The sequence below is a fragment of the Colius striatus genome, chromosome 2 (assembly GCF_028858725.1).
Source record: "Colius striatus isolate bColStr4 chromosome 2, bColStr4.1.hap1, whole genome shotgun sequence".
In the NCBI taxonomy this organism is placed as follows: domain Eukaryota; kingdom Metazoa; phylum Chordata; class Aves; order Coliiformes; family Coliidae; genus Colius; species Colius striatus.
In genome coordinates, this window is record NC_084760.1 from 58,883,453 (window position 1) to 58,897,798 (window position 14,346).

General features: G+C 38.4%; 1 protein-coding gene across 4 annotated transcripts in view; it reads right to left on the minus strand.

The window, feature by feature from the left end:
- Positions 1-2,157: 2,157 nt before the first annotated feature.
- Positions 2,158-14,346, minus strand: part of ARHGAP18 (Rho GTPase activating protein 18) — a 64,531-nt gene continuing 52,342 nt past the window's right edge. For 2 of the 4 annotated variants that reach the window (XM_061990655.1, XM_061990654.1), the window contains exons 12-15: positions 14,160-14,306; positions 8,269-8,393; positions 7,045-7,106; positions 2,158-4,476 (exon numbers count right to left, since the gene is read on the minus strand). In XM_061990655.1, the coding sequence (XP_061846639.1) occupies positions 4,385-4,476; positions 7,045-7,106; positions 8,269-8,393; positions 14,160-14,306 (426 nt within the window). In that variant the 3' untranslated portion in view covers positions 2,158-4,384. Of the gene's footprint in view, positions 4,477-7,044; positions 7,107-8,268; positions 8,394-10,426; positions 10,628-14,159; positions 14,307-14,346 lie in introns of those variants that run through there. The other 2 variants (XM_061990656.1, XM_061990657.1) reach the window with 2 other exon arrangements.

Sequence of the window (14,346 nt, forward strand, 5' to 3'; positions counted from 1 at the left end):
TCCAAAGCATCTAGGCCTGTTTATCTTCCTGCTTGCTGTGGTTTAGGCCCAGACAGGAACAAAGGACCATAAGCAGCCACTCATTCACTCCTCTCCCTCCTGGTAGGATGGGGAAGAGAAAAGTACCCAAGGGCCTTTGAAAGCCTCTAAGGACAGGAAGGCCTCATTCACCACTTACAGTTCTGGTCAAAACAGACCGAACTACTTTTTACTACTCAAAAAGTAGTTTGAAAGCAAACTACTTTTGCTTTCTTGGAAAAGAAAGCAAAAATTAATTTAATCCACAACAGCCAAAACCATAGCAAACAGAAAACAACAGCAAGTGGCACAATGATGAAGGGTATCACCAGTCCTTCATCATAGAATCATAGAATGGTAAGGTTGGAAGGGACCTTTAGAGATCATCTAGTCCAACTCCCCTGCAGAAGCAGGTTCACCTAGATCAGGTCACATAGGAACATGCCCAGGCAGGTCTTGAAGACCTCCAAGGAAGGAGACTCCATAACCTCCCTGGGCAGTCTTCAAGACCACCTTCTCCTCACTTCTCCCCTCTTCCCAGGCTCAGGTCCCCGATTGCAGTGTTTTTACCTCCTCCCACTCTGAATGGTGCAGGGGGACAGGGATGAGGATTTCAGTGAGGCCTGAAGTTCTCCTGATGCTTGTCTTGCCTCAGGGCAGGCAGACTCCTCACAGGTCCTGCAGAGACGGCTCTGATGTGCATTCTTCCCAAGGGCTGCAGCTCCTCTCTGCCTCCTGTGTGCATCTGGGGCCCGCAGGCTCTCCAGTACAGCCTGTGCCATGACTGCCTCCTCACACAGTCTCCTGTCCATGTGGGCACACTCACCCAGAACTGCTGGTGGCTCTCAGTTTTGCCATTCCCTTCCATGGGTTCCAGGGGTACAACCTGCATTCTTGCCATCTGCTGCAGAGGGGCCTCCAGTTGGGCACTCCTCCTTCCTTCCTCCATCCCTGACTGTGGGGTCAACATGGTTACCTCCACCTTTTACCACTCCTTCACCTCCTCTTCCACTGCAGATTTCCCATGTTAAATAATGATCACAGAGGTGTCAGACTGGCCCAGCCAGGCTGGAAGTGGGTCCACCTCAGAGCCAGGGGGAAGTTTCAAGAACTGCTTACAGGGGCAGCACTGCAGCTCTCTCCCTGTCCAAGCAAAAAGCAGATTCACATAAACCCATCATATGGCTCCCTACCACCTTCCTGAAACCTCACCAGCACACTCACACACATTGCTTGCTGATCTGCAAAGTCAGAAGAACCTGCTGCCTGCCTCACTGCTGCTCACCTAAGGGACAGGTGGTTTGGATAACAGTTTTCTCCTTAGCACCTGGGGATATCCAGGATTGTGTGCTCCATGCAAGGTGGGGAAATACAGGAGACTATACAAAATGAGTGCAAATTCTTTGGTCTTTGAAGAGGACAAGCAGTGTAAGGTGTCAACATCCCTGACAAGCATTATGGACTCTCTCACTACCCCCACCAAATATATGTAGGAAGAATATTTTTGAGCACAAACCCATCCTTACATGCTCCACAACATCTAGGCAGCAGTATGAGGGGCCACTGCCCGCCTCCCCACTCCCTCCTTGCCCCCCATCCCAGTCCTGCATGGGGTTGCACACTAAGTGTTAAATCAATTAATCTGTCAGCTGGACAAAAAAAAGAACCTGTGTTCCCCAAGTCAGTAAAACATTGGTCAGGTGACAAATTACCCCAAATAAGCAACCCAAGCAGCATTGTATTCTTAATTCTAAAAGATTATTATCAGCTTACCTGAATCCATTTTGGACTTCTCCCTTGTGCCCTAGTTTAATTCCTCAAAATGGAAGAATTAAGAGACAGTACTTCCAACAAGTGCTGAGAGGGTTGCTATTCCTTCACATATACCGAGGAAGTGTTATATTATGGATTTAGCTACGGTGTGCTATGACTGCAGCAAAATTTTAAACTTCTAGCCAGTATTTCCTTTTACAGCTGGCATACACATTGCACAATTCCGTGTCTTTTCACACACAAAACTAAACACTACCTACAAAGTGTGAAATTTAAAAATAATCACCACTTAGTGTCAATTGTGTATCTTTTATATACAAGTACAAGAATTCAAATGAGAAGAAAAAGTCAGAAAAAACAAATTTTAATTACAAAAGAGCTTTTTAAATTAAAAAAAGATAATGGCACTAAACCAGCAACAAAGTTATTTAAGAGATCATAGCCACAGGGCAGTTGCAATTTTACACTGAAACTGTACAGCTGTTCCTATCATCTGCGCTTTGCTCCTGATTAAAATAACATCTAGAGTTCCAGTAACAAATAATCTTTTACAGAACTATATTACCAAAACACACATATTTTTTGTATTGCATGACAAAACCCCCTTATATTTATTACATTAGATCCATAAATACTTACCTAAGCATTGTACTAGTTTTCTACTCTAGTTACATTTAAAGAACAGGGAGTGTGGTTTGTTCTGTTGACAAAAGCAATGTGTCTCACAGGGTTGGCCCATAGTGGCACAGCGCTGCACCATGTAGGGGTAACCGAGTGGTTGGAGCATTGAGGGCATTACAGCCACATCAGAACAATTTATTCACCCTGCTTTTGAGAATCCTTCAATGATTCTTTTTCACAGGAAGACAGCCTTTGTCTTTAAAAAACAAAAAATACCTACATTCCCCCAAATTGTTCATACGCTGTGAATAACTAATCAGTAGATGTCTAATTTTTCTATGACCTTTCAGAGTTCTGTTTCACTGTCTATATATAAATGGGAGAGTTCCAGTGGTTGCTTTGGGAACAATACAGTCAGGGCCTGTATCCAAAGCTCAGCAGAAAGGCCCTTTATTCCTTTAATCAGCTTTGATCACCTAAAAAAAAATGTAATTCTGTCCTTGATTGTGTGTAGAATATTCCCTATGAGGTCATTATAATTCTGTGTGTGCATTGTAAGAAAATGTTTCATTCCAAGGATATAATTTCACAGTCATTTTTTCAGGTAGTCATCACATAAGTGTAAGCACTTAAGCACAGCTGAGCTAGTTTACAATTAAGTTGTAAAGTGGTACACAAGTTAGTGAGCCCGAAGTGTTGCTGTGGGACTGAGACTCTGGAGCTACAGTCCATAGTTCTTACTGCTGCAACAAGTCGTATCAGTCTATAATTCATTATCAGTGAATTCCACAGGGAGCTTTCAGTCCTCCTCTGCAAAGAGGATTTGTAATAGTTCACCGTTGGACTATTCCTTTTTGAAGTATTTTAGACTGCATCCATAAGTGTAAGGGAAATCAGAACTTGATTTCTAGCCTCATTCAAGATAGACTAGACAGTGAGCTGATGGCAGATAATATCCAAAAAGCCTATGTGAACTCTGCAGTAGACCTTTACACTTATTTTGAGTGAAAAGTTTGATGGTTTTCTGCCTATGAAATTTAGACTACAGTTTCCCTCCACGGTTGTTTTTTTCTTCCTGAAAGTTTTTATTGTACTAGTAATTGGTAGGTTTTGGCAGTTCACAAAATGTACTCTATCAGATGTCCAAAAAGCCTGAAATCAATGTTTGGAACATGGCTGCATATCATTGCTGAAAAACTTAAAGGTCTTTCTAGTTAATGACAGTATTCCAGAAAGGACACTGCCAAGAGCAGTGAGCTTTAAAAATGACTCACCTTGTCAGATGGTCATTTTTAAAATTAATCTCAAGAATACAATCAATTGCAGTAAGAACAAAAAATATTTTAAAGACCTGGCAATAAAAGCTGCATAGAAAACACGTTCACAGTTGTTTTGAAATAGTTTTCATCAAACTTTACCTAGAAAATTAACAAAACCAGGACTTCCAAAGATAAAATATATTGCATTGTAGTTTTTTTCTGTGAATTTCTCACTTATTTGGGAAATTCATATGACTGGTCTTAGATATTTTTAATACTGTACCATTCAGAAGCACTGATCAGGATTTGGTTCTCCAGTGTACTAGCATTGCAAAGATCTATATAAACACATAATTCTACACAAACAGACTGGAGATCTCTAATATAAAGAGGTAAAACGTCTGTTTGAAAAATAAATTCTTCTAAAACAAGACCTACCAGATGGGAGGTAGATTAGTGCCATTAAAATATTTAAGGTACTTATTTCAAATATGAGTGACAAAACTGTGCTACTTCCAACATTTTCCTGCACGTAAAACTGAAAATTTACTGTTAATCACTGTAGGATTTCCATCACTTCTTTTTTCTTTACTGGATGAGGTTCTAAAAATATATATACCACAGCTGAATGTTGAAAGGATACACTATCCCTTTGAAACATTCAGCCTTACAAAGTAAGTCCACAGGTTGTTCTTTCACCATTAGTTGTGAGATTAGCTCTGCTTAGGTTTTATAACCCACTCAGCATTTGGGTTGAGCTGGTATAGGTCCTTCATGTAGGTGTCATCATCAAGGCAGCGTTCTCCTAGAAATCGAAGACATATATGGTTACATCAATACCAAAAAAGAAAGGAAACAACTTTCAAAGTTCCCATAACTGTTTTGCTCCATGCTGCTTTTCAAGCTCTCTATGGCATTAACCAAAGGACAATGCAGCCAAAACCTAGAATCACTTCCCATCTGTCCTGGGGAAGAAAGTAGAAGGAGAGAGCAGAGGCTCTGCCACTTCTGTGGCACATTCTAGGTCAGATTCTTCACACAGACCATGCACATAGCAACTCTTCTCTGTGACAGTCTAGGAAAAAAGCAGCAATACCTTGGTCCTCTCGCTGTTAAATCCAAACACTGCATTCACATTTGCATAAAAGCCCATTAAAATATCAGGTTATCCTCCCCTTCTTAAATCGAAAGTTTGAGCAAAGTTCATCCTCGATAAGGTGTTACTCCCTACCCTGCTCTTCTTTGTTAGCAGTTCTACATAGCATTTGTAATGGTCACTGTCCTAAAAACAAAAAGTAGTACTGTGTTCTTGGTGTGTTACATGCAACTAATTTATGTCTAGTAGCTATGATGAAAATAACATATGCTGATCCATCAAGATCTGTGTACTCTTCTGTTCCCCTACAGGCAAAGCACTATCTCATGCATTTGCAGCTCTGTATCACAGCCCCTTTCCTACACCCTCATGCAAGTGGCTGGGGTAGGTGGCTCGTGTGCCAGCCAAACATTTCCAGCAGGGAGAAAGAGTCAAGCAGAGGTGCAATGCTGCAGCTGGGACTGACAGCTCTTTGGACTCCCTGTGCAGACAAGGCAAGGCAGCAAGACTTCCTGCTCATCCAGGCTCAGTCTACATGTGCTCTCTCTCCATCCACTCTTCTTGCCAAGTTGCAGTCTGTCTTCCCACTAGGATTTTCATCCCACCCTACATGACCTGTTGCATCCCATATTGCCAAATGAGATCCTCTCCCTGCCACAGTGCTGCACACTCAGGTGGTGAGAGCAAAGGGATGGTGGTTTGCCATGTCCCTACCCAGCCCTGGTCACTAAGCAATGGCAAAAGTCCCACTCAGGGCCCTGAAGCCCTATAGCATACCGAGTACCCAAAAAACATCTGGAGACTTCAGTAACTCCATCTGCTAAGGGACAGAATTGCAGTGTTGCACATGTTACAATTATGAGCCTAAGTGTAAGCACATGAGTGCGTTACGAGCCTGTGGAGAAATGGCAAAGATAGGACTAGTTTACATAAAACTTGTATGGCAGGTTAAAGTCGAGCAGTTTCTCTTGTCTCAACTGTGACTACTAAAGAGGACCAGTATTTGTAAGGACTGATGAAAGCTGAAATTGTCTGGAAACAAACCATCCAGAGAGTGGAAACATCTAAGCTCTCTATCCCATGTCGTAACAAAACAAATCTGTAACTAGCCATATATTTTCTCAGAGAGACATACAATTTCTGTCACATGTTTCAAGTGATAGTAGGTTGTTCCAGTTTCAGTAGAGTTCTGTCACAAAAACTTTTTCTGCTATGATTACACCGCTGTACAGTAAACAAGATACTTCTCTCCTTAAGTCTTACATCTGTGATCACAACATGTTTTAATAGGTATAGCAAATGTACGTATATACTAAGATATGCAAGAGAACATGTAATATGTTAATGTGCCATCCAGCTATCTTCATAACTTCTTTTTTGCCATCAGATTTAGTAAAAACACTAAAACATATCTGTTGTAAGGAACATAGGAATGTGCTATTTTTCATTTACTTTTAAGTCTTTTGTTTTAGACACAGACACAAAAAATAATTGATCTAAAATGGTGATTAGGTGAAAACGGAAAATGCTAGCAGTAGTAATTTATATATATAGGACTTAAACTTGCAGGGTAGACAATCACTGAGTATTCATGGAATTTTATAACTTCAAATAAAGTTTAACAGATCAGGGTTAATAAAAGTAAATGTAGGTCTAATCCATTACTGTTTCCTAGTTCTTTTTTCCCCCTCTTTCTGAGCACATGAAAACTACTGTGATTAGAAACCGATTCCCAATGTAAAAATACTTTGTATGCATTGAAGAAAATTTCAGAACTGTGTTCAAAATTATCCTTTAGCATTAACCTTGCTGATTAGCTATTTCCTTTAATCAAGAGGGTCTGTAAAACACGGAGAAGGAAAGATTAATTTGACCAATAGGTCATCTTTCTGGTTGAGCAATTTTTTCCCCAAAGGAATCTGCAAGCAGCACTCCAATGCAGAGCATGAAGGGCTATAAGTTCACTTATTATGCCTCAATATAAAGAGATGAATAAGATGAACTTCAGGAACCTTCCTCTCCAACCTTTCTGGGCTTCTTCACTGTGCACATATATCAGGAACATCTGTTACAGTTGCCTTCTTCCTCTAAGAGAGATAATAAGATACTACTAATATAATGATCACACCAACATCTCTGCTTCTTTCTCCCCAAGGTTAACAGCCTGCCTTAGTGCCAGTGGTAACTAAAGATGTGAGAAAAATGCAACCACAGTGAAATCCATCGACATGCCAAGAAATCCTATTCTAGTAGAAGTTGTTCAAAAGCCTTTCTTACCAATATTTCCTCCTATTTCATAAAGAAAGACCTCTTCTTTCTCGAGTGTTTGGACATTTCCACTGTCAGGAACAAAACACAGTGAAAAATCACATTACAAAAGAGCTTGCACATCAGTCACTTAGACATGCCTGGGAGAAATCACAATAATTAAGATTGGCAGTGTACCTGTCATAAACCTTTCACATTTATACTTGTTTACTGACACAGTAAGCGAATAGGAATACCATTCCATGCTAATGCAAGTGAATAGTCCTGCAAGTGAGCAATACACTACAGAAAAGGTAAAATATGATAGATGTGAGGAAACTTCACTATTACTAGTAAGTAGCCCAGTGTATATTCTCTGATATTTCTTTTGCTGCTGATGCAAAAATAAGTGTTCCCCTCAAATACTTCTCATTTCTGAAAAAGCTTTATAGTTGGCTGGAAGAAACCACATTCTTGCTGTTTTTAATTTTGCTGCAACCAAAATAAGTAAAAAACAGACAGTGGAAGAATAAAGTCCCCATGTTACAAAGAGATGCTATTACACTCACTGCTTAACTGTAATAATATATGCTAAGACACAGCCAGAAAATAACTTTCTGTAAAAAGTCAACAACAGCGTTATGGAAAAAATAGCTTCTTAATCTCAAGTAATGTATCATTGCTTTAGCAGGAATAGTTACATATGATGTACACACTTTTTTTTCCATGTCTGAGTTCTTGTTTTTCTCATATATATATAAAAAATAGATGTAGAAGCCTGATTCAAACTTCTACCCTTCTAAATGGATTTGGATTATTCAAACATAGCTGTGCACATGCATGACATTTACACAGATCTGTATCCCAACATCTATACTGTTGCTACACATATACATATGCGCGCGTTTTCAAAATAAAATATTTTCTTTCTCTTCTCCTCAATCCTTAGTTTTGTAACCTTATTTGCTTGGTGTTCTTTTCTGTCTTATCCCCAGAAAATTACAAAACTATTCCTGACCCATCAGATTAAACAGCAGTTAATTTTTTACTAACAGCACTCACGTATTCTGAAGGCTTTGTGAACTTTAATGACATTAGGCGCATTAATTCCTCAAGTGTGTGTTCTAATGGCTAAATTTGTCTGAACAGCTCATAAACGCATATGGACTTCAAGTTTTTTAAAACTTTTTTCTTGATATAAAGTATGAAGAGCCACTTCTTCCGAAATGCTAACAAAACAAAATGTGTTTGTACCTTTTCTGGCTGAGAAACCTGGCTACTATATCACCAGCTTTCAATTCTTCTGTCAGCTGTATTGCCATGGAAACTTTCGAAAGATGAGGCGCTTGCACCCGTATCACTCCCTGAGGAACATCAGCCTGCAAAGCAATAACGGTGTTGGAACAAAACTGCTAGCAGCTGGCTTTGATGAGCTTCTCAAAATACAGTATGGAATAAGTAACTTAGTACAACCCTCTGTACTTAACTCCTATCTACTACATTTCACTGCAGAAATACGATAACTAGACAGTAATTCAGTAAATTACATCAGAACTTCAAAGCTCTTTTCAATAGCAGGGAGAACTTCAGAACAAAAGAACACTAGTGTTTAATTATTTTTCAAAGATGTTAAGAATAACAATTACTGCTATATAAAGAAGCTGCTTTGGTATGATAAGAAGCATATGAAAATGACACTGAAAAGACTTTATGCAGGCTTGAAAGCTAGGTAACCCCACTGCACAACCCCCTTCCCCCACACCCCTGGCTAAAGCTTCCAAAAGAAATCTTTCTAGTTTCATTTAATCTGAACTTCATGCCAAAAAAAGAAATCACAAAGTATTCACAGGTCAGTCTACTTCAAGTGATACTCTTTTCATATATCGTTTCCTTTTAAAAACAGATATTCACTACTGCAGCTTTTTCTCCTGATTTTTTATTCTCAGGAATACATTCAGCTAGTCAACCTGCAGGTCTGACTACATAATGGATTTGTATTTTATTTCAACCCCAAAATCCTTTATGATGAATATCAATCACATAAGTTACAGAGAAGGAGGGTTCCAAGTGAGAGTTTTTCACTTCAACTTGCAGTACATGACATTTTAAGTTACAAAAAGCGCAATTTATTTGTGAATAAGATCCTACTTTCTCTTCCTGGAAATCTTGAGGTATTTTTTCTATTCGTATTACACTTCCATTTAACTAAATGTACCCAATTTTGATAAGAAAGGGAATGTAAAAGTCTCAATAGTCAAGGCTGATTATGACAGTTCATTGTCCTCTTTCCTCCCTACTTATTTACTGCAATTGTAAGGCTGAACATTTCTTCTGCCATAATCAATGAACATATTTGGGCACCTGTGATTCTCAGCTTCTCTGAAAGCACCAGAGTTAAACGAATATAGAACAAGTATAAACATGATCAGAATCAGAAGCACAGATTCCTGAGAAAGCTAAAGGTTCATTACTACACCAGTGATGAGCTATGGTAAGTAATTTTAACCAAACAGCCCTCTATATTCAGTCTTACTAGTTATTGATTTAAAAATACTAGACATAATAATTATGCCTAAATTGCTAAGAATGACCAAACTGAGAATTTGAGAATCTTAGTAATCGCAGAATCAAAGATTCGTAAGATTGCAATAGATCTCACATTTATCCCAAAATTTGTCAAATCTATTCCTTAAGGCCTCCATCTATAGAAATAGTGGCTGTAGCCATCTGCTAGGAAGTCAACTCCTGCTTAAAATTCTTTTGCCTCTTTCCAAATCGTTGAAATCCTGACAAAAGGAGAGGATACTTTTAAAAATGAAATGGCTATTTACAGATGTCCCTACTTGGTCTTTCATTAAATTTGGCATGGTAAATTTCAATTGGTTTTCATTTTTCTATACAATTCTGTATCATTTAGTCTCAGTTTTAATGGAGATTTTCCAACCTTCAGCTGGATAATAGGGTTGTGTTTGCCTATAAAGCAGGCATATGATAAAAGATTTAAAAACCTTCCAGCTTTGAATTTATGAGAGAAGAACAAGAAATGTCCACAGAGCTGTAACATTAAGGTCACAGATCAACCAGAATAATTACTTTGTTTACTCAGATAGAATCATTATTGGCTCAGCTAATGAATGCATTTCGCCACTTTCACCACCTGCATTTACAGAACAACCCATGCTCAGCTGCACAATATGTTCATGGTGGCCAACTGTAGAGAGGGAGATACTGAGCATCCCCTAAGCCCATTCAGTGGGAAAGAAAATGTAGCCATAAGACATCTAGAAGAGTCACAGAAGGATCTGTACTCTGCACAGCACAGTTCAAAACATCCCAGTTAAAGCTCCATATCACAACTTGTAAGCCAAGCACTTATAAGGTGATTGAAAATATGCTAAAAATATGATGGAAAATACATTGGCCTACAGTATTTAGTCTGTAGCTGGCACAGCAGTCACCTGTGAGGTACTCATTTTTCAAATCCTTTCTTTTCAGGGCGACTTGAATCTATATGTCACAAAAGAAATGCAGCTGCTTGACTATAGGATCTGGGTTGAGTCTCTTCCAGCTTATCCTGTTCCATTTTACATGACACACTTCAATATTCATCAGGCTAGACAAAGAGAGGAACAAAGTGACTGTGCTGTATATTCACCAATGACTCACGTGACAAAATAGGATGGGGCGGTACTTTTTTCTGTAGTGTGCAGTGATAGGAGTAGGGATAACGGATATAAGCTGGAACACAAAAAGTTCCACTTAAACAAAGGAAAAACTTCTTTGCTGTGAGGGTGAGGGAGCCCTGGCACAGGCTGCCTAGCAAGGTTGTGAGCTCCTCCTCTGGAGGTTTTCAAAACCCACCTGGACGTGTTCCTGTGTGACCTAAGGTGAACCTGCTTGAGCAGGGAGGTTGGACAAAATGATTTCTGGAGGTCTCTTCCAACCCCTACCATTTTGTGATTCTGTGAGAATACAATGTATACCTATTCAATGTGTGAACGATATCAAGCAAGAATGGAGCACAAGCATTATGAAGGACAAAACTGGAATTGAAAAGGATCTTACTACATGGGAGATGAAGTCTGAAGGAAATGTGATGCAGTTGTTTTCTTTGAACTGCAAAGTGTTGCACCTAGTTTGGACAAACAACTGTAAAACTACACAAAGAGAAATTATTTAGTAAGTAGCAATTTTTTTTTAGTAACTCACCTGGCACTGCAGCAAATAACAAATTCAGCAAGAGGCAGTAACATTATACTGCGAAAACTCAAACACATTATTCAAACAGAATGGTTATGGGATACAATGGCTATTCTAACTTGTATTCAGTAAGTCCAGTAGCATTGTGTTCTGTTGCAAACACAATTGCTCCTTTTTTCGGACCAACTGCCACACACATAGAAATACAGTGACAGATGGTATAAATCTGGTTAATGCTAGTAGGTAAACTTCCACTCACAAGGCATCTTTCTTTGATTGGCCAGAGCATTATACACCCCAACAGCAACACAAAGACTAAATCCCTAACACCATCTAAGGATATAGGTATGCATAGGTATCTCAAAAAGCAATTAACCCTCACAAGCCCTCTAACTACTACTCCCTATTATCCCTCTTAAGTCCTCTAATATTAACCACTCTCAGGACTGTATAGAGATCTTGCCCAAAGTATGCAGTAAATTACACTTAACTTCTGACTTAAAAGTGGAATTGTGAATGATAGAGAGGCCTCATCAGAGATAAGAAGAAATTTTATCCAAATGAGCTGACTACCACTAAGAATGCAGATTCTGAGGTATTTCTGGAGAGTATGGAAGTGATTCAAACTCTGTCCATCTGTGTTTAATTAGGTGAGGTGCCACAGCATGTGGTACAAAATAGCAACTTTTACTCAGTTATTATACAGCTGCAAGAAAAATAATTAGCGCTTAAAAGTTTTAAAGAGTTTTAACTGGAGTGGGGATTCATCACAAGTCTGAGTGCCTCATATGCCATCTAATAGTGAAATGCAGTTCAAGAATTGCACAGGAAAATCACCACAATGTCAAATTAAGGTAGCATAAATTGAAAATGGGGGGGGGGGGGGGAGGAACAAATTTTCCTTCAAGAATAAGATGATTTTTTTACTTGGAAAAAACAATTGTCATTCACAATGAAGCCTTAATCAATTTGTGAATATGATTTTAAGAGTAATATATTCTCACTCAAATTACTGAATGCTTCAAATAAGCATGAAGGATTTTTGAAAAATAGTACCATTTAATTTTCACGGAACTCCCTGCAGAATTTTGAGTAAGAATGCATTGCTTAAGACTTCAGCCTTAACTTGCCAGTAGATTAAAAAAGTATATTTTACTCTAAAAGACCAACAGCCCTATATTAAAAAAAAAACTAAACAATACCTGGACTTGCAGCAGCACTTGCCTAGTTCAGTGTTATTTCTAGGTTGAACAGGGGATGGCAGCATTAAGTGTCATTTCATCGTAACTCCATTGAATTGCATTCAAAGAATTCTTTCTTATTAGATAGTGTAAAGCAAATGTCAGTGTTTAATTAGCTTTATTTAAAAATTCTATATAAGACCTCATTCTGTACAGAGATTCCTTCATAGGGATAGAAATTAAAGTAAGGTAAAGTGATGCCTGGGGAATGAATTTTGGACATTAAGAAATGTCTCAAATCTTGCAAACAAAATGAGGTAGGAACACTGAACTATAAGTCTCCAGCAGATATTGGATGCAGTTGTCCAAGGGGTCCAGCTATGTGCACACTCAAAAAAAATCCCCATACTTGCAAGATCAAATTAGGCACACATGAAGGATATCATAGCATACTAATTTGCCACATTCTATTTGTTCACTAAATAACTGGAAAAAAAAAAGCTTTATTAGAATATGATAATCCTTTTATGTAAGTTTGCCAAAAACATACTTGGCAAGAAAAATAGACCGTTCAGAGCAATGCATTTTTACAAGCTACCACAAGATGTCTCCAATTCACCAGAATCTTCAATATGACTTCATGCCACAAGGTGGTATTTTCATACCACCAAAATCTGACACGTATTCATTACAGTACTACCAGGATACACGTTTGGTGTTACCTGTTTTTATGTATCCAAAAAACTTTGGAATCAAATGCATGATAATTAGGATGTCATATTGTACAGGCTAATTAATTTCAAAAAATTGAATTATTAACTTAATTGAAACTGTAAAGAACAAGCAATTTCAAGGTATGTGAGATATTTTTTAAAGCTTTAATATGTCTGTGGTGATAGTTCAATTAAAATATTTCTGAAGTACAGGAAAACCTAATACTATAATGGCACAGGACTTTTTTTTTTCATTGTAAAGAATGTGTGAAGAGTCCCACACTGAAACTTAGACCTTGACACCACTGATGGGTGTGATAGAAGTCAATTACCTAACGGAGAGATACTGAACTGTAGATTACATACACATGGGCAAATTGGGAGTAGACACTTGGACCATAGCTGTGTAAGAAGCAGTCTGGCGGTTTTTTTACATTTGTTTCATCCTCTGGGGGTTCTTGAGGTGGGCAGGATGTACATGCTCTAGCATGTTCAACTTTACAAGTGGAATAGTTACAAGTATAGTTTACAAGGAAGAGTAATAGCTTACAAGGAATAGTTAAAGATATATTGAGGCAAAGAGTTCAGTAGTTTCTGGACTCCTGTTGGAGGAAGGAGGATTAAATGTTATCTTAGTTTCCACACACTATTAAATATCAAGTACTGAAATCTAGATATTTATTTTTTAAGTAAACGCATGGTCTGCTGTGACTTCAACTGGGCAGCAGTGCATATAAATGTGTGTACAGTAATACTGAGACACAACACTTGCCACCTCTACAGATGCAGACCTCAGGTACTTATTAAAGCAATCTCTGGGACTTCTCTTTTCACCATAGAAATATCTATGAAAACAAAAAAGCAGTCAAAGCCTCTAAATGTCACACTGATAAGTCATGCTGGTAACCCATCAAACTAAGAAATCCATATTAACTTCTTATCTGTTGAAATTCTTAGTTAAATAAATGTAGATATCTCATCTGTTATATCTACTTTTTCACTTGAGATAATAGTCTTATTAATTAAGCATTGCAGATTTAAGTTTCCTTACATCATTAGGGGTCCGCTCCTGTTTCTCATGCTTTTCCCGGTCATACGCCATCTTCTTCAGAAGCTTCTTCATCGCTCTGTCCTTTTTCTCCTTCTTCTGGCTTTCAGTGTTTTGTTTTCTCACTTGGTTAACAATAAACTTAGGAATCTAGATGAATACAGAAAGTACAAATATCTTCATGATTTCC